Raw genomic sequence first — 18,381 nt, forward strand, 5'->3', positions numbered from 1 at the left:
ACATTAACTCCAATAGAGCTTTAACTACACCCTGGTTAACGAGCTTAAATATTAATCTTACTGGCTATAAGCCAACTACAGAGGTAGAAAAGCTAGCTTGGTAAGGTAGACTCTAGAGCTTCGTATTTAACCAAATCTAATATAGAAATAGAGCCTCCGGAGTCCTCACCACCGACTATTCTACCTACCTTTTGAGCCTCTACGGGTGCGGGACGAATTTAGCTATATTTGGATACTGTATTAGGTAAATTAGGGCTGAATTTTAATTAGGTAATGTTAATATTTGTATATAGAGAGGTGCTGCCAAAAATCCGAAATAAAACACTATAAAGTCTATATAAATTTCCTAATTGGGACAGCTAGCTGACAGCTTGACAGTTAGCTTACGTTGTCTAACAGCGAGCGGACAGCGAGCGATCCAATTGACGCAGTCAGTCAGCTATTTTCCTCAAGCTCGCAGCTAAGCTAACTGTTGGACACACTGCGGCCCTTACAGAGGTAAGGCCAATAATTATAATAACCTTACAAGATTAACTTAACCCTAAGTTAGATGCGCTTGCTATAGTTGGTGCATACAACACGCCCATTGCAGCAGATGCCGCTCAATACCTTAGTTCGTCAAATTCCAACCTACAAACCCCCAACCCTAAACTTCATTTCCTACTTACGTGGTATCACAACTGGCGCTCCTGCTCCCTTTTTTTCTGCTACTTACATGACTGCCACTGATATCTCCCTCTAGCTAACCGCTCCGGTCCTCTTGCCCAAATCAAGCCGCTCATCAACCCCATCTTCTGGGACACCGTCACCGGCAGCGACAACATCACGCGCGAAATACAATGGACTGCTAACATCGGGCTGGCATTCAACTTAAGTTTGCCCCCCCTCCCCAAACCATATGACAACTTCCACCCCCACAACAACCTCAATCTCTGCACCTACACTAACCAACCCCTAGCCGTAATAGCCTTTATCGCCTCTCTCGGCCGTGGCAAAACTGCTCGAGGCCGCCTTACCATCACGTCCAGCCTCAACATAAATGTGACTACGCTCCCCTACTTCAACGACCCCGGCGCGCACGACGCCACTGCCTTCACCGCTGCAATCGCAAAGGTCCTCCCGCTCGTCCAGCAGCTTCCAAACGTGACACCGTACTTGCCAGCCGCCGGCGTCTCCGCCGCAGATTACATGAACAGTTTGACCATTGATATTTCCATGAGTGCGAACCAATGGGTGGGGAGTACGAAGATGAGGCTGGGAGGGGCTGGGGAGGAGGACTGGGTCATGGATACGAAGACGAGAGTGAGTGGCGTGAATGGGCTGGATGTGGTGGATGCGGGGATCGTTAATGGGGTGCCAACGGCCAATCTGCAGAGCGTTTTTATTGTTGGGGAGCGGGCGGCGGTGGAGATTTTAAAGTTGAGATGAGGGGAGGAATGTGATGGGAGAGAGCTGGAAAGAGATGGGATATGAATGAGGTCGAGTTATGGTAAGGGGAGAAGTTATTAAAAAAAAAGGGCAGGAAGCTAACTAATTGCTCCAATAATCAATCCTTAACAGGCAATACGATATTATTGGTATAAGAATAACTGGCTCTGGCAAGATTTTCGCGCCTTTTATTTACTCACGACAGTATCTAGAGATAATACCTCTCAATAAGGTAAATTTGGTAGAGCAAAGGTGTCGATCGGTAGTCCGTGCACCGATGAGTAAGTAAAGAATGAGGACTCTGTCTATTCAACTATGAAGAAAAGAAGCTATATATACATGAGGTAGGTGTCTGAAATAGGAAAGGGAGGGGGGGTATGTAACTGAAACGGGGGTAGTAGTACACCCGGAATGAGAACAAGGATAGGGTAATAGGCTAAATTCAACCTGAATCGACAAAAGGGCTTAAGTCACCATACTTGTTCTCACACACAGATATCGCAAAGTCTTCGTTTATTAAACCCGGCTTAAATCCTTACATTTACCAGAATTATCACATCTGTAATACGGCTACTTGCGTTTCGGTGTAGAAAGACAAGATGTGGTGCCTGACTGGCCCAAGCCCCCTTGCAACCCCACCACCCCGGACTGAGCTTCTCCGCATTCCATACACTTGGCCACAATCTCTTAACCAACGCAAAACCTCCGCCGCACGTGCGGCCAGGTACGGGCAACGGGAAGGACGTCATGACGCATACACGACATCGTATAATATGCCGAGAAAACCGATCTATTGAGGATGGAAAAATTATCTCCGCTTTGGGAATTTTGCCATGAGCTATCTATCGAGAAGAGCTAGGTTTTTGAATGTTGCAGGGATGAGTACCGGGTTGCTGTGCTGGACGTAGGGTTTTTATATTGGGAAGACGTATAGACAGGGTTTTTCCACTCTTTTTTTCCTACACACATTTGGCTGCTGCGAGGAACGGGCAACATGATGAACCGACTAATACGACTGTCTCCTCTGGCGCTCCTGACACTCTCAGCGTGTGCAGTTCCGGTTCCAGAGAAGAGTTCGAGATTTAGTTGGGCGAGTACGAGGGCATTGTAAGCGGTTGTTTCTGTCTTAATGATGCTAGTTCAAGAATTTGGTGATGGTGGTTCGGGAGATATGGTTAACGAAAATGGTGGCGTATAGAATTGCCTTCGGAGATTCATACACATACGTCCAAGGCACGCGCGGTTATGCCAACTCGACCTTCATCGGCAGCCAGCTAGATCTGAGCTATACGCCACAGGAACTCCTCACTGACTTGATCGTGCAGAATCAGGTGAGTGGCTGACCGATTTTCTGGCTTTGGCGTGTCATATCCATTTCATATTTTGGCAATTACTGTGAGGTCGGATAAGGGACTGACGGATGCTCGACAGACTGCAACGGCAGAAGGTGGGCCAAATTGGGTCGAGTACCTGACGGGATGTGGACTGAAGCCTGGATACACCAGCCCGTTGAAGTGCGAGCCGCAGTTGTGGGATTTTGCCTTTGGAGGGGCAGATATTTCTGTGGATTTGTGAGTGAGGAAGCTTTTGGCCTTCTTTCCTTTTCCAACCCCCTTTCCTTTTAACCTGATTATTTTAGGCGGAAGATGATGGAAATAATAAGGCTCGTGAGGAGGGAGGGCTAATAAAACCATAGCACGCCGCTTCACCATAATTGGACTATTAGCTTAGAGAACCAGGTCACACAGTTCATTGGCTATGGGAATCTTGTTCTGGAGAAGTTTTTGGATAAGAAGAAGACGCTTGTGGCAATTTGGATAGGTTTGTCTCTCACCCCTACTAAACTCCCACCCCCATTTTCTCATCCTTCACCCTACGTTTTCCTATCCCACCACTGGATAAACTCCGTGTATTCATACAACCAAGCCATTAGACACTCTTTCCTATTTCTAATCTTTCTATTTAGGTATCAACGACATCAGCGACAGTGCCAAATACGTCGTCAACTTCCCAACCTTCTACAATACGCTCCAAGACCGCCTCTTCTCCCTGGTCTCCTCCCTATACGCACTTGGCTACCTCAACTTCCTCTTCTTCAACCTCCCGCCCCTAAACCGCCGCCCCGGCCTCGTTAACTCCGCCAACCCGCTCCCCAACGCCACCATGATCAACTGGTGGAATGACGCGCTCGCTAACCACTCGTCCCTCTTCGCGCAGCAGAACCCAGACACAAACGTTATGCTATTCGACACGCATGCTGTGCTGAGTGGCATATTAGACGAGTCGGCGAAGTACGGGTTTGTTAATACTACGGATTACTGCGCTGCGTATAACCAGCCGGATATTTTGACGGATCCGGAGAAGTATGGCTGCTTGCCGCAGGACGAGTATTTTTGGTTTAATTCTGGCCATATGACGAGTCATGTGCATCAGATTTTGGCTGGGGCATTGGAGGAGTTTTTGCAGAAGGAGAGTCGGGGTAAATAGGCTGGATGATCAAGTTGCGGTGGTAAAAGGAGAGAGAGGAATGGAAAGCCCAAGAAAACGGCCGACTAATACATAACGAAGAATATGCTCAAATATTAAGTTATGAGTTTACTAGAAGGATAATATAAGGAAAAGCTATCTGGAAACTTAGCCCTATTATTCTCCGATTCATAAATTCCGAAATAGGGGAAATCCAAATTTAAACTGGCATTACAACACCAGTCTCCTGATCTAGGAGATTTTAACACCAGCTATTATGACCAGCTCACATGTGTGAAAGGAAGAAGATTTGTAGTACAAATTTACTCTTCCTTTATGTCCTAATATGATAAAATCGGGAGGTTGGGAGGCGGCTCGCTACCAGCCACCTTTAATATAACGACAAGAAGCGGTCCCAAACACCAACGCGTCTTTGAATAGTCACGTCGGTCAGGGATAGGTATGGAGGTCACTGTCTAAAGTCTTTGTACCTTCCCGATTAGGAATTTTGGCTTACCGCCCGGCAGGGCATTATGTATTTTATCACTGAAGGCTTAAAACCCGCATTTAAAACACTAAATATCTATATAAGCAATTGCTAAGAAGGCAGGAAGAAGGCAGCGACGAGATATTACTGCTTAACCAGAGGACCTCATAGAGTCGGTGGCAGAGCTAGAATAGGGCAGGAACCTATAGTCGCGTAAACCTCACAACCTTAAAACCAACTAGCTTATTAATTAATCTATTATTCACACGCTTACAGAGAAGAGGATTAATTAATCTGATTGGTGGGTACAGGCTTAAAGGCATTAATTAAGAATGGGTATATTCACAAGGCCATTTATAGGGGATTGCCCTGCCTTGACTAAACGTGATGCCCATAGACCTGTGCGTAAGTATATCGCTGCAGTATCTATTTATAAAGCCCAAAATATATAACCAAAGAAAAAGGTACGGGTAGAAGGGAAAGCAAGTAAGCAAGGCTTAACTTTGTAAATATTAATAATATTAATGTTACTAAGATGCAGGGGTGCTACTATAGTGCTCGCTTAGCTATATAGACATATTTATTTATTATTTACACGCTTATAAAGAAGAGAATTAATTAATCTAATTAGTAGGTATGGGCTTAAAGGCATTAATTAAGAATAGGTATATTCGCAAAGCTATTTATAGGGGATTACCCTACCTTAACTAAACGTAATACCTATAGACCTAGAAGCGCAGTGCCCGTACTATATAAGGTAGAGTAAGGGGAAGAAAAAATAAAAAATAAAAAAGGGGGGGGAAGGAGAGATTTAAGTTAATATATTAGAGTACTAAAATAGGCACTCCTATACGCCGTTATGCCTAAATACCTTCGCCTATTATATCTAAGGCAAGTAATAATAAGAATGGTATTAGCGTTTTATATTAAAAGTTTACACTTAGCTAAAATAGGTCTTTTAGGGATAATAAATAGTAAAGCTAAAACGCTTATAAGGACCACCGGCCTAGTTACTATATTTAGCCATCTATAAAACCGTTATCTTAAGCATATTAAGCAGCACCTTTTTAAAATAAGTATCCGTTATAGAGCTTAGAGTAGAGGCTAAAAGCGGTAACTTTATACTTTAGCTTATTCCTAACCATATAGCTTATAAAGGCTAATCTCTTAAAGTAAAAGAGAGGGGCGTTTTTAGGTTAGGGGTTATTTTTAAACAGGTATTTTATAGCTTAAACTATATATTTAGATTACCTTAAAGCGGCAATTATAATTAAAACTCCTTAGTAATTAACGTCCGTTTTACTACGCTTTAGACATAATATTATATAATCCTCTACTAGCGTTATATCGTTTCTAGTACATTTTATAGTAAAGAAGGCATAGCTATCTTTCTAAGCCTTAGTATAGGTAATCTCGCCTAGATAAAGGAATCCCGTAAAGGCCGTAGTAACGGCAGCGTTAAAGTTAAGATCCTTAACAGATTAGGCATTTAGGGTAACTAATTAGGCAAGAATATCTTTAGTAATTAGCAATCTTTTAGCTGTAGTAAAGGGATTTATAAATATTATACCGTTTAGAATCCTTTTAATAATAGGATTATTAAAAACAAAGGTATTATAATTAGCGTTAATATAGTAGGATTAAATTACGAAGACGTAGGCTCTAACTATAGTAGGCTTAATATAGCTTATTTCTAAACTAGCATTACTAAAGATCTATTAGGTAATCCATTCTCCTAGGTAGTAAAGAGGCGCTAGGTACTTTACCGCTCTATAAAGGTTATAGTAGCCCTTCTAACTCTTAATTATAGGATAGTATAAATCTCTTATTCTATTAAAGAGGCTATACTATAATAGTTAGCCGAAGTATTCTAAAGAGGCTTTTACCTTAATCTAGAAATTAGGTAGGGGGTCTTTAAAAGGGACTAGGTCTCCTATTTTAGCGTTAAATTAAATATAATAAAGAAGCGTATAGTAATGGTAAATTAAAAGTATCCTAATACGGGTATAGTAATAATACCCTATTACAATTAAAACGAGATAGAGTATTAGCTAGCCCGTTTTCTATAAAGGAAACCCACTCTATATAGAGTGTAATATTATAGGCTATAGCTAGTTAGAGGATTTTACGGAGCGGGTAATTACCTAGTCCTTTTACTACCATATTCTAAAATCCTAAGAGTGCTACTATATTATCTATATAGATATAAACTAAGCTATACTCCTATTATATTGCCTAGAGCTAAAATAAGGTTATAATTGCTTAGACCTCCTACTTATTAATTAGGGCAAGGCGGTATTCTACATTAGGGTAGTAGCTTAAAAAATTATCTTAGGGTAGAGATACCAAATAGGGCGGCTATATTATCCCTTAAAAATCTTTAAAAAAGAAGAAGGCCCTATAACCAAAAATCCTAAATACGTCTAAGAAGAGATAGAATTATTTTTAATCTATATCGTTAAAGAAGAGAATACTATTTAAAAGGGTAAAAGCATCCCTCTACCATAACAAGTCTTAGCGAAGTTTAGCTATTAGCCGTTAGTAAAAATAACTACCTACTTTTATAAAAGTAGAGATAAACTTCTAGATAAAGCGGTTATATAAACGCCTAAGCCTAATTACCTAGGTACTCTAAGTAAGTCTACTAGCTAGTTTTTAACTCTAAACTAATATTAGGGATCTACTACTTAACGCTTTATTAATCTCCTTAATTATAGTAGCCTATTTTAAAGAAGAAAGACGCAGCTTAGACTTTAAAGTATCTATAATATAACCTAGGACTTTAGCCGTAGTGCCTTTAATATTCTTTAATTCGTTTTATAGGATGCCTAATTTATTACTTAATTAGTTATATACACTAAGCAATTAAGGGAGAATAGAAGCGTTAGAGAGTATAAAAATAAAGTTATCTAAATAATACTTTAAGGCGGCGTTTAGAATATATTAAATAAGTATCTAGTAAAATCCCTCCGTAAAAAGATTAAATAAAAAGGGTGCAGTTCGAAAGCTAAATAAGAGGTAACGTTTAAAATATACTACACCCTTCTAGGAGAACCCTATAAGGCGTTAAGCTTTAATAGAAAGTAAGATATTCTAAAAGGCGTCCTTAATATCCCTCTTAATAATTATATAACTACGGCTTATATATATAACGTATTAAAGAACCTAATTAACTATTAAATATTATAGTATGGCAAATACTATAGGGATTAAGTTGTTAATAGATCGGCTAGATAGTAAGGATAAGTTATAAATATAGCGCCATCCCCTATCTACTTTAGGTACTAAACCTAATAGCAAGAATATAACGGGAGACGTTACTATTATAATCTTACCTATATCTAAATCGGCGCTAATCTTCTCTAAGATTAGGACCGTATTTGCGGCTATTAAGGCTTAATTCTTTTAGAAGAGGAGCTTAATTTCTAGGTCTACCCTAATCTAGCATCTAAACTTTAAGATACTAATAATATTACATTAAAGGTTGCTAGGGTATAGGGATAGATAATACCCCCACGCTTAAATAATTAAGGGGGAAAGAGAGTCCTATAGAGGAGAGGAGGGCAAAAAGACTAGAAATAATAGTATAGTATTCGGCCTACCTATACTATAAGGGTAAAGCACGGTTTTAGTGGAGTATAGATATAGTTTAATAAAATCCTCTTTCTCCTCTTCCTTTTCCTTATTAATACTTTCCTTTAGTAATTACTACTTATAATTTCTTATAGCATATAGGCCACTATACTTACTATAGGTATATAGAAACTTATAATCCTTACCTAGGTTATACTTCCCTCTATTAAAGCTATAACAGGTCCTTAAGATATTAGTACTTACTTACGCGCGTTTTAAAATAAATATAGATTTATAAGTACTAGGATTATAATAAATATCCAAAAAGTTACTAGAGATCTTTTAGTTAGCTAGCTCTAACTAGTTCTTTTAAATAATTATAGAGTAATACTCTAAGGCTATAGTCATTAAGGGAGCAATTTAGTAGGTAGTAGATAGCTAGATAACTTAATTATAAAAGGTAAGTATTTAGGGAATAAGATCTACTAAAAGATTCTTATATATAACAATTAAAATCATTATATAGTTAAGGAAGCCCTCTACCCACACTTTAACGGATAGGTAGTCCTTTATTATCCCTTCTTTTAGTCTTATAAAAAGAACGCTATTAATAATAAGGATATTATTCTAAGGCTTAGACTAGAGCTAGTATATCTAGAGGTAAAAGAGGTTATTAGGCAAGAAAGTACCCCAAAATACCTTAAGTATCTCTTTATTTAGGACGCCAGGGAGAAGGGTATTTAGGATATTAGCTATAAATAGAAGCAACTTACCTAGTTCATTAATTAGGGTTAAGGATAATACTGCCGTAGCTAATCTCGCTATTACTATAGCAAGGCTTAATATATAGAGTTTAGTCGCCCAATCTTCCTATTTTTTTTAAACGCGTAATATTTTAGTACGGTCCTTCTATTCCTAAAGGAGTCTTATTTTTTAGTTAGTTGCCTAGTTCTTAACCTCCTTTACCTAAGCTCTTTTAATCCTTAGGTCCTCCTTATATAGTTACTAAAGCTATTCTTTAGCTTTTTTAGCGGCTAAAGTCTCGCGTTAAGCCGCGGAGAGAGGCGCCATTATAGAGAATAGAGACTATAACGCTAGCGTATCGCCTAAAGGTATAGGGGAAGGTAAGGGAGACTAATAGGTAACCTCTAAGGAGTTTAGCTCGTTAAGTATATCGTTATTAGTTAAGTTTTTAAGGTTTTTATAAACAATTCGCGAAGGTTTAGATAAGCGTATAGGTTATTAAGTTATTAACAGCAACAATTAATTATTAGAAATTAAGTAAATAAGGCATTAGCTCTTAAATAAGACTAATATAGAAAGCAAGTAAGCAAGGCTCAATTTTGTAAATGTTGATGATGTTAGTGTTGCTAAGATATAGGGGTGCTGCTACAGACATGTCCATTAAATAATCGCCTGTGTATTGCCTCTTATTTAGAGCTTTAAATACGGGCTTAAGCCTCTAGTAATAAAATATATAATATTCTACTAGGCGGTAAGCCAAACTTCCTAATCAAGAAGGTGCAAAGACTTTAGACATTGACCTTCGTAACTAGGGTGAGCTATATTGTCTCTCTCTATGCTTTCTATATACATATATCCATTTCTAAATCCTTTAGTTATCCCAATAAGTCAATTCTTCATCCCCTTCCCTAAAGTAAATATCTCGTGCACACGAGGAGAACTTGAGGTATGCTTTTTACGCCAGCCTCATCCAAAGAACTAGAAGATATATATTCACCGCAAGAAGTCGCAAGAATTCCAAAACTCCTAATAAAAAAGGGGTTGTTCGGTTGCAAATCGCCTCCATTTCATAATCTGTTTAATCCGTGTGCCTTTTAGTGTCGCCCATTTTGTAATTAGTGGCGGCTACTACTGTGGCTCATTTGAATATGTAATTGAGTCGATTGTTCGGTTAAGGCTCCATAATGAGGCTCCAGATTTAACTTCGCATAATGCGTGATTGACGTCGGTGAGCGATTCGAATGAGCCCCTCTCTGCCACCAGGCCTCTATCGCGACCCCCTACTTTGGTGTAGCAATGGAGCCTCCTCAGCTAACGCCCTCTCTGCGATCGACGCTTTCTATACTTTTACCCACCTCCTATAGGAGCCGTAGTAGAGTTACAGTGACGCCCGCGACGCCCGCGACGCCCTAAAAATAAGCTTATTGCGATTATAAAGATTAAGATATTATTATTATTATATAAGGCTTGCAAATGCGATAGTAGTATCGCGATTGGGGTGTGTGGAGTCGCTATATCGTCACTTTGGCACGCATGTGAGAGCTCCATATTAAAATGGAATATGGAACAGGAGCTCGAAGCTACATATTAAAACGGTGCCAAGAGCTCCATTTCAACTACTGTATACAGTATAGCTTGCAAATTTGACGCGCTTACCGGTATGGAGGAGCTCGATATTCAAAAGTCGCCGTATTTACCGAACGACACCCTCATATTCATATTTGAGCTCCATTTCGGTTACAATATGGAGCCTCCATATTCGTAACGGAGGTGCAACCGAACGACCCCTAAGACAAATACATTTGCATACCTCTATAGTCCATAAAATTAAACGACTTTTTTCTAATAGGCCGTAGGATTACTTCTAACGGAAGGGGATAGGTTTAGTTAGCAGTTTGACATGGTTTCCACACATGCCTGATCTTTAACGCCTACATCGCGGCCGCAGCAGCCACATAACTCAAGCCAATCTGCTATCCGCTTCCACCCCATATACACCTACAACATAAGAAAATAATACCCTCACACCATTCGCCATCAATACGGCGGAACATTTCACGGCCCTGAGGATCCTACCCCGCCGCTGAAGAAACCCTTCAGCAAACTGTCTGCTGCTCCACCACAGAGCCTTGTTCTAATTTTTACATTTACGTTATCCTATCCACCATAGGAAGTTAGCAACTTACCTTTTTTCAAGCCTAATACAAGCCTGGGAGAGGTGTTACTATGTCAACTTCTCCTAGAGCATTCCAATACGAAGCACTCACCGAAAAGGATGGAATTCGACTGATAATCATCCCGCCCAAAGTCTCAGGCAACAGAACCGTAAGCACTGCAGACCCGGACGCACTTCAGTGCAGCCTTATTCACACAACTCTATCACATTGCGAAGACGAGATCATAGACCACTACACGGCACTGTCATATGTCTGGGGCGACGCGACGGACACGCGGACTATCTGGGTCAACGGGTCGCCCGTACAAGTGACTGTGAACCTGTACGCAGCCTTGAATGATTTGCAGGATGAGACACGAGTCTTGCGTCTCTGGGCCGATGCTCTTTGCATTAATCAGAAAGATGACGAGGAAAAGAGCTGGCAAGTGATGATGATGGATAAAATCTATAAGCTGGCACACCACACAATCATCTATCTTGGTCCTCTGACTGTTGCTTTAGAAGCACTGCTGAAGGCCTTGGCCTCAAGAACGGGCGCTGAGAAAGAGGTAATCATAGGTGACCTCAATCTCTCTGCGATTGATAGCGACAGACTTGACCTTCTCCGTCGGCCCTGGTTTAACCGTGTGTGGGTGCTTCAAGAGTTGGTCCTGGCACGAGACCCGTGGGTTCAATGTGGGAAACTGCGACTGAGGTGGGACCGTATATGCGACTTTCTGTATCGAACAGTACAATCACAGGACAGCTCGATGGGTCGAGAAGACATGACACTCTTAGGGATGCAAAAACTTCGAAACTTATACCGCGCGAGTTTATTTTCCGAAACGCCAAAGCCGGATCTGCTCGATTTGGTAGTATCTCGCCGCGGTCTTGGCGTTAGTGATGGCCGTGATATAATTTTTGCTCATCTCGGGCTTGCCTCAGACCTCCCTGATCACAGGATTGCAGTCGATTACAAGAAATCTTGCATGCGTGTATATAAAGACTTCGCTCTTTATGTGATGGAAAAATTCGACATTAACCATATAACCTGCCACGTCGAGGATATACCCCCGGAGCAGCGAATGCAAGGTCTGCCTTCTTGGGTGCCTGATTGGACTTGGCTACCACAACACAAACAGCGATATAGATTTGATCGGTACCAGGATGATAAATCAAGCCGCAACCCAAGACAGAAGTATTTTCTAATCGAAGAATCATCCGTTCTTGTGGTTTATGGCAATATACCAGATCCTATCGTGGATATCAGTGTTGAACTGTCGAGCTCACTATTCTCAGCCGCCCAACGACGACAGTTCCAAGACGGCTTTAGATCTCTAATAAATGATCATGATACCCTTGACCAGCAGAAGATCTTCCAGCAAATGTGGAACGCATGGCGTGCAGTTCTTGGAAATGATGTAACATTTAAGTCTTACGAGATCCCTGCATATATGTATCTGCAACTTTCACTCGAAAAACTATCTACAATTTCACCCTATTCAGACGCTTTACCAGGCAAACACCTTCTCTCTCTATTTGACCCGAGAATATCCTCAGCTCACCTTATCGAAGGGAGAAGACTAGCTAAATTAGCCAGTGGGCGGTGTTCCATAGTCCCAGCTTCTACATGTAAAGGAGACATTTACGTCGAGGGATTAGAAGCGTCATGGATACTTCGACCATTGAACTCCTCTAAGCGGGATCAGCATCTAGAAGCGCAAATTAGGGACCTATTAAGACATAATTTGAACCCAGATGATCGGCTTGGAATTACGCCAATCGAACACTGCGTGCTTGTTGGTCAGTGCTGGTCTTATTTCGATTCACTATATGGGAATTCCAGATCCCCATTTTCACCAACTATTTATGCTATTCATTAAAGGAGTTTAGCCACACAATAGGAGTAGCACGAATTCAAAATGAGTATCAAGCGATATTCATATGTCACCCACGATACCCTATACTACCCTATCTCATCTTACCTTGAGCAGGACCCAATGCACGCGCAAAACCTACCTACAAAATCAACCCATCAAGCATCCTCTTCAACTCCCAAACTCCTTTCCATTACCCTCTCACATCTACCAATCCCCCCACTCATCCTCCTTCCCCGCCGGCGCCTGCCCTCCCGCCCCCGCTCCCCCCTTCTTCATCGCCGCCGTCCCAATCCCCGCCGGCTTACTCCTCACCGCTACGACCCCCACCCCGGGCCCCGCCGCCCCCACCTCGCCCGCACTAGAAAACTCATCCCAGAAATCCCTCTTATCGGGCGCGGGCCCCGTCGGCGGCTGGCCGAACGAGTCCCAGAAGTCCTTCTTCTCAGGCGCTGTTGTACTGCGGGGCCTGTTCGCCGACGACTGATTAGGGTCATGGTCATCCGCGGAGCCCTCGACGAAGCGGGACAGCGAGGTCGCGGCGGCGGAGGTGCCCTGCTGGATGCCCTGGCCAAGCGTGGCGGCTGTTTGGCGGGCTTGGGCTGTGAGGTCGGCTTCGGCGAGCTGTATAGACATGTATTAGCAATTGGAGAATCCCCGTCCGGAGCCCCCGGCGTAAAGCAGATGTAGAGAATGCTGTGCGAGCCCAATCCCTATCCTCATGCCCATCCCACCCCCTAACCACCACACCCGCACCCCCCAACCAACAAAAACCAAGCAAAGAACCACAAAAAAAACAACATACCTTCTGCACCCCCGGCTTAACCCACCCCTCATACCCCGTTCTGGCCCCCTTCCCCACCGTCGCGCCCAGCCACCCAAACCCCTTCGTCAGCGCCGCCACGGGATCCTTCTGGAACTCATCCAGCGCCGGCGGGGCCCCCTCCTCGCCCTCCCCCCCCCCCCCCTTCCNCCCCGCCGGCTCGCTCCCAAACCCCGCATACTTCCCGCCCTGACTCGGCGGCAGCTCCGCCGGGCGCTGCGCATTCTCAGCCCCCATGCGCGCAAAGAAAGTCTCGTTCTGCGTCTTCTTCGACGGTGCAAGCGACGCCGTCCCAAGCGAGGGGGACGCCGACCGCGCGGGGATGCCGCCGCCGCCGCCGCCGCCGCCCGCCACGTCCGACGACCGCGTCCGCGACAGCGGCGTCTGCGACCGCGACCCGGCCGCCGAAGCGCGCCCACTCGTCGGCACCGCCGCCGCTGCTCCATCCCTCTTCCCACGCTTCGGCAGCTTCTCGGCGTCGAAGTCGCGCCCCTCGACTTTGCAGCTCAGTCGCTCCTTCCACTCGTCTCCGGCAGCGGAGTCGTATCTCTCTGCGATGGTGGACGCGGCGAAGGAGCGGCCGGCCGCGGCGTTGGAGCCGTGCGCGTTGAAGAAGGCCCGGAAGGGCTCGTTGCCGCCGGCGGCCATGCGCGCCAGCTCGGCGGGCTTGAAGGCGTCCATGGTTATCGAGCGCACGAAGGAGATGTGCACGCCTAGCCCGCGGTGGATCCCGCTGCAGGAGAGGCACATGAAGATGCCGAGTTTGGGGGAGGCCTGGAGGGCGGGAGGAGAGGGGAGGTTAGTGCTGGACGGAATTGGGGGGGAGAGGTGTGTGGGCGGTGGGGAGAGGAGAAGGGGTTGTGTGGATTGGGTTCGCGGGCTTCTGTAGAGGTGTGCTAGTGTGTATGGGATGTAATCGGCGGGCGTGGTGGTGGAGGGAGAGAGGCATGTACCCATTGCGGACTCGGCGCATTGCAATCAACGCAGATATTGTTCCCGTTCTCTTTCTGGATCTCGAGCAACTGTGAAAAAAAGGCGCACCAGATATTAGCTACTGCTCAAGAATATTCACTGAAACCTCGACGTGTTGAGTGGCACAGCTCTTCAGGAGTCTCTCTGCAACGAGCGAAACCCAGCGCGTAAGCCAGGTCTTTGCGGCAGAGTGTGTTGAGGGAATGTGTAGGAATGGTGGCCTACCTTGCTCCTGGTTTCAGGATCAACTTCCCACATGTTGGTGGTAGTGTAAGGAGTGGGTGGAGGGGGCGCGAGCCCTAGGGTGTGAGAGTGTGATGTTGGCGGGAGTTTTCGAGGGGAACCGTGGCGAGAGTCTGACATCGATCGGCACAAAGAAACATAGATAATGCATAGAAACAAGCCCCAATTACCGTCACTGAGGCGCGCGTAGCATAATACGAACGTCAATCAAAGCTATAGACGCTATCTTGTTGTCGATTGGTCTCGGTGTAGATTGTTACAGATTATTGTTGTTGAAGAGAGATTACCTGAATGCTGCTCGCGTGGCCTATGTCCAATTTCGACGTTCCAATTTTCTCCTTTAACAATTCAAAAATTATTTCTCCTCCTGCTCATTCCAACACATTTCCCACCATTGCTTTTGCATGCTCATAGTCTGGCCACCACCTATCTGTCTTGTGCATGCGACACTACCTCCCCCAGTCCGCGCCTCCACCAAGACTACCAGATTTCATCTATCCACCACCAGAAATAGTAACCGTATTGCCATCCTGAACCCCAGCCATATGTACGTGACATGCATCATTCGAGTAATAAAAAGACATTTACAAGTACAGCCCACAGCAATTACCATTTTTTCAGCCATCATTAAAGAACCCTCGTAGCCCACTGACATTCCACGCAAAGGTGAGAAGTCCACACCCTCAATAAGTCTAAAAGCCAATGGGGCCCCCCTTGGCTAAACAGAGTTCGGGCCGAAGCCACCATAGTCGCTCCACAAACACCGTTGCGCCAATGCTAAATTATGATCAAAAATAAAGACTAGAAGGTGAACTGTATTTACGAGTGACCCGAGCGGTCATTGATCTGTCGGATCCGGATTTCTCACCTGTATTCATGTCAGCGTCGAGTTGAACAAGAGACATCACCGAGACTACTCACATTCAGAGTCCTGGTATAGTCCCGGTTATCTTCGATCGTTATTATACTGGTGTGGCTCCCGTTGTCCAAATCCATTAATGCCGTCGGATTCAGTCTCTGGTCATAGAACAGCGGCCTACTGTTTCTCCTTTCCGATATCGGGCTGATTGAGTCAATCGTGTCGAGCCCATGCGAGCTGCTTCGATTCACCGTTGTCGTGATTACTGGCGGAATATAAGAATCTTTCTCCGTCTTCAAAAGACCCGTCTTACTCAATGTGCTGGTATTTCTTCGCGGGGGAAGAGTTGTTGCTGTAGCCTCCGAATCTTCCGCATTTTTATTCCGCTTGTGCCGAGACAGCAGAAGGAAAACGACGGCGCCGATTAGCGCGAGCCCCACAACCGATCCGACCACAGCTCCGGCAATGGCACCCTTGGAAACTCCTTTCTTAGGTGTTTGTGTCATTTGTGACGGATCAGTGGGCATGCTGGTGACGGTTTGTACCACCACTGCCCCGCTGACCGTAATGGTTTGCACACTAGTTATAGGAGTTGCTACCCACGTGGAGCTGTGGGTTTGCGTTGCTTGCGTTGCTTGCGTTGCTGGTGACGATGCAGGAGCCGAGGTGGGTTGAGATGACGAGGTTGCTGCAGCTGGAGTCTATTTCAAGTTGATTAGCATGAGAATGATTCAAATCGACTCAAAGGAATAGAAAAAGGGAAAAAGAACAGGCTTTATCATACAGGAGTAACAACGGAACTAAATACCGAAGGTGATGCAGTGACCGTCCTAAAAACAGTCTTTGGATCGTCAACGGTCTGCTTCGCAGTAGGAGAAGGAGAAGAAGTTGGCGGAGCCGATGGACTCTGCAGAAAAAGTCAAAAAAATGCAAATCGAGGAAGTGGGTGAGGAATAAGAGCAAACCAAACTAATATAAGTTGACAAAACGGCAGACGAAATTATAACCAAAGACGTTGAATGTATAATCAGAAGACTTGACTGCGTAGACAACCCAAAAGTAGATTTGGATTTATGCCGAGAAGACAAGGACGTCCGCGTCGCGGAAGAGAGAAGTGTTGAAGTAGGTGAAATAGAGAACGAGGAAGAGGGTAAACCAACCGTCGTCTCTGAAGACCTAGAAGAAGAAAACGCCGCCGAAGTTGTAGGCAGCGAAGAGAATGTAGATGAAGGCACAGATAAAGAAGAGGTGGTTGGGCTACTGACCGTTGAACTAGTGCTCGAGGCGGCTCCCATGGTCCCAGAAGGACTCTTACTCAACGCAACATAACCAAACAGATCATTGTTTGAAGATCCACAACTCTCGGCGGGAAAGCCGGGACATTTATCGCTGCAGTCTGAGACGGATGACTGGTCAGCGGGAATGTAGTTTGAGCACCAGCAATTGTTCCCTTGTACAATTGCGAAGGCGTAATCGTCCTGGCAATGTGTTGAGCACCATCCGTTGGACTGCCACGTCCAATATGCTGTGAGGCTGTCAGCGAAAGTTATCTCAGAGAAATGGGGTGTGTCGTTCATACATGCTCCATTGCTTGCGCCTGTGTTTTCGGTCGAGCAGTACTCCTGAGTCAAAGAATCGGTACGGTCTATGAGTAGAGTGAGAACGAGGGTTGCTACCATGAAGAGGCCCGAATAGTAAGGCATTGAGCCAGTCATGGTCGTGGTTGTGGATGTGGATTGTGGTCGTGTTCTCTCAGAGTAGGGTAGGATGGGATGGAGTAAAGACCGACGCGTGGGTGTGAAGAGCCTCACAGCGCCACGCGGTATTAATTCCTTCTCAAAGCGATTGTGTGATTATTAAGGGTTGTGCAGTAAGATGGTGAAAGGTGTCGAGGTCAATTGGTGAATTGAGACAGGTGTATGAGTGGACGAGGCAGGTATCCGGGGTGACAGGTTGCACAGACAGATTTCACACTGCCTAGCCACCGATGAAAGCTCGGACTGAGGGAGTTGTCGATGAGGTTGTCAGAGACAGCAGATTCCTGGCAGCTGGGAAGCAAAGCCCGAAGTGATCGCTGGTGGCTTGCACAACAGCGCCGAGGAATAGCGATACGAGAGCTTCGGGTCTAGCACGGCGGCGAGCTGTCGGTCAGCATTTTCTCAAACTTTTCCCCTCGACCTGGAGGGCTTGAAGGAAAGGAATTGAAGAGGTTGGATCGGGAGGGAAGGCAAGAGATCGGAGAGCGGACATGATGGTGGAATAGTGGGAAGGAATGCCGCGAGCTTTGGGGGAAAGCTCGGGTTCAAGGTTTTGACCGAGGTGGTTTAGCGAAAGGCTTACCGCAAGACGGACGGGGGGGTTCCCTGCGAAAAAGAAGAGGTAGATCACTGTCAGCCCCGTTTTTGCCGTGCCAACAGGAAAGCGGACAGGGGTGAACAAGGCCGAACAAGGACGGTCGAACGACGGTCAAGGACGATCAAGGACGGTTTGGGATGCACAGGACAGGTAATTGCAAAAGCCGCATCTACTCAATCGGGAGCCTGTGATTCCGCTGTTTGCCGTCGATAGTTCCGATAGTCCCAACCCAGTTCCCCAACCAAACGGCGATTTATTAATGTCGTGATGCACCCTCCTCCTTCGCCCTGGGTAGACCGACTGACTGAAGAGTGGCACGGGTGGCTACTACGATGGTAAAAGCCTCTCGCCCCTTCTCCGTCATGACGTGGACGAAAGCGGCGAAATGCAGTCTCGCAG

General features: G+C 45.0%; 5 protein-coding genes across 5 annotated transcripts; 3 read left to right on the top strand and 2 right to left on the bottom strand.

Annotated features, from left to right (window-relative positions):
- The first annotated feature begins 304 nt into the window (after positions 1-304).
- Positions 305-1,562, top strand: K441DRAFT_256748 (cellobiose dehydrogenase). The gene is made up of 4 exons (XM_067640803.1): positions 305-498; positions 551-671; positions 743-874; positions 959-1,562. The coding sequence occupies exons 2-4, from the start codon at positions 596-598 to the stop codon at positions 1,426-1,428; spliced, it is 678 nt and encodes a 225-aa protein (XP_067508554.1). The 5' UTR covers positions 305-498; positions 551-595; the 3' UTR covers positions 1,429-1,562.
- Positions 1,563-2,168: 606 nt separating this feature from the next.
- K441DRAFT_653483 (carbohydrate esterase family 16 protein) lies at positions 2,169-4,125 on the top strand. The gene is made up of 5 exons (XM_067647547.1): positions 2,169-2,535; positions 2,627-2,759; positions 2,860-2,999; positions 3,125-3,249; positions 3,395-4,125. The coding sequence occupies exons 1-5, from the start codon at positions 2,423-2,425 to the stop codon at positions 3,913-3,915; spliced, it is 1,032 nt and encodes a 343-aa protein (XP_067508555.1). The 5' UTR covers positions 2,169-2,422; the 3' UTR covers positions 3,916-4,125.
- Positions 4,126-10,924: 6,799 nt separating this feature from the next.
- K441DRAFT_603289 (HET-domain-containing protein) lies at positions 10,925-11,974 on the top strand (the record flags this gene model as incomplete). The annotated part of the gene is made up of 1 exon (XM_067645297.1): positions 10,925-11,974. A coding segment is annotated over one exon (1,050 nt), but the record flags the coding sequence as incomplete, so codon positions are not given.
- Positions 11,975-12,937: 963 nt separating this feature from the next.
- K441DRAFT_684542 (ArfGap-domain-containing protein) lies at positions 12,938-14,783 on the bottom strand (the record flags this gene model as incomplete). The annotated part of the gene is made up of 4 exons (XM_067651791.1): positions 12,938-13,354; positions 13,536-14,327; positions 14,507-14,575; positions 14,751-14,783. 4 exons carry the CDS (start codon positions 14,781-14,783, stop codon positions 12,938-12,940), a joined length of 1,311 nt encoding a protein of 436 aa, XP_067508557.1.
- An 823-nt stretch (positions 14,784-15,606) lies between these two features.
- Positions 15,607-17,342, bottom strand: K441DRAFT_674017 (uncharacterized protein; the record flags this gene model as incomplete). Its single annotated transcript, XM_067650702.1, has 5 exons — positions 15,607-15,636; positions 15,690-16,328; positions 16,412-16,534; positions 16,893-17,152; positions 17,207-17,342. The coding sequence occupies 5 exons, from the start codon at positions 17,340-17,342 to the stop codon at positions 15,607-15,609; spliced, it is 1,188 nt and encodes a 395-aa protein (XP_067508558.1).
- Positions 17,343-18,381: the final 1,039 nt, after the last annotated feature.

Source organism: Cenococcum geophilum (assembly GCF_001692895.1).
Source record: "Cenococcum geophilum 1.58 unplaced genomic scaffold K441scaffold_5, whole genome shotgun sequence".
NCBI classification, from domain to species: Eukaryota; Fungi; Ascomycota; class Dothideomycetes; order Gloniales; family Gloniaceae; genus Cenococcum; species Cenococcum geophilum.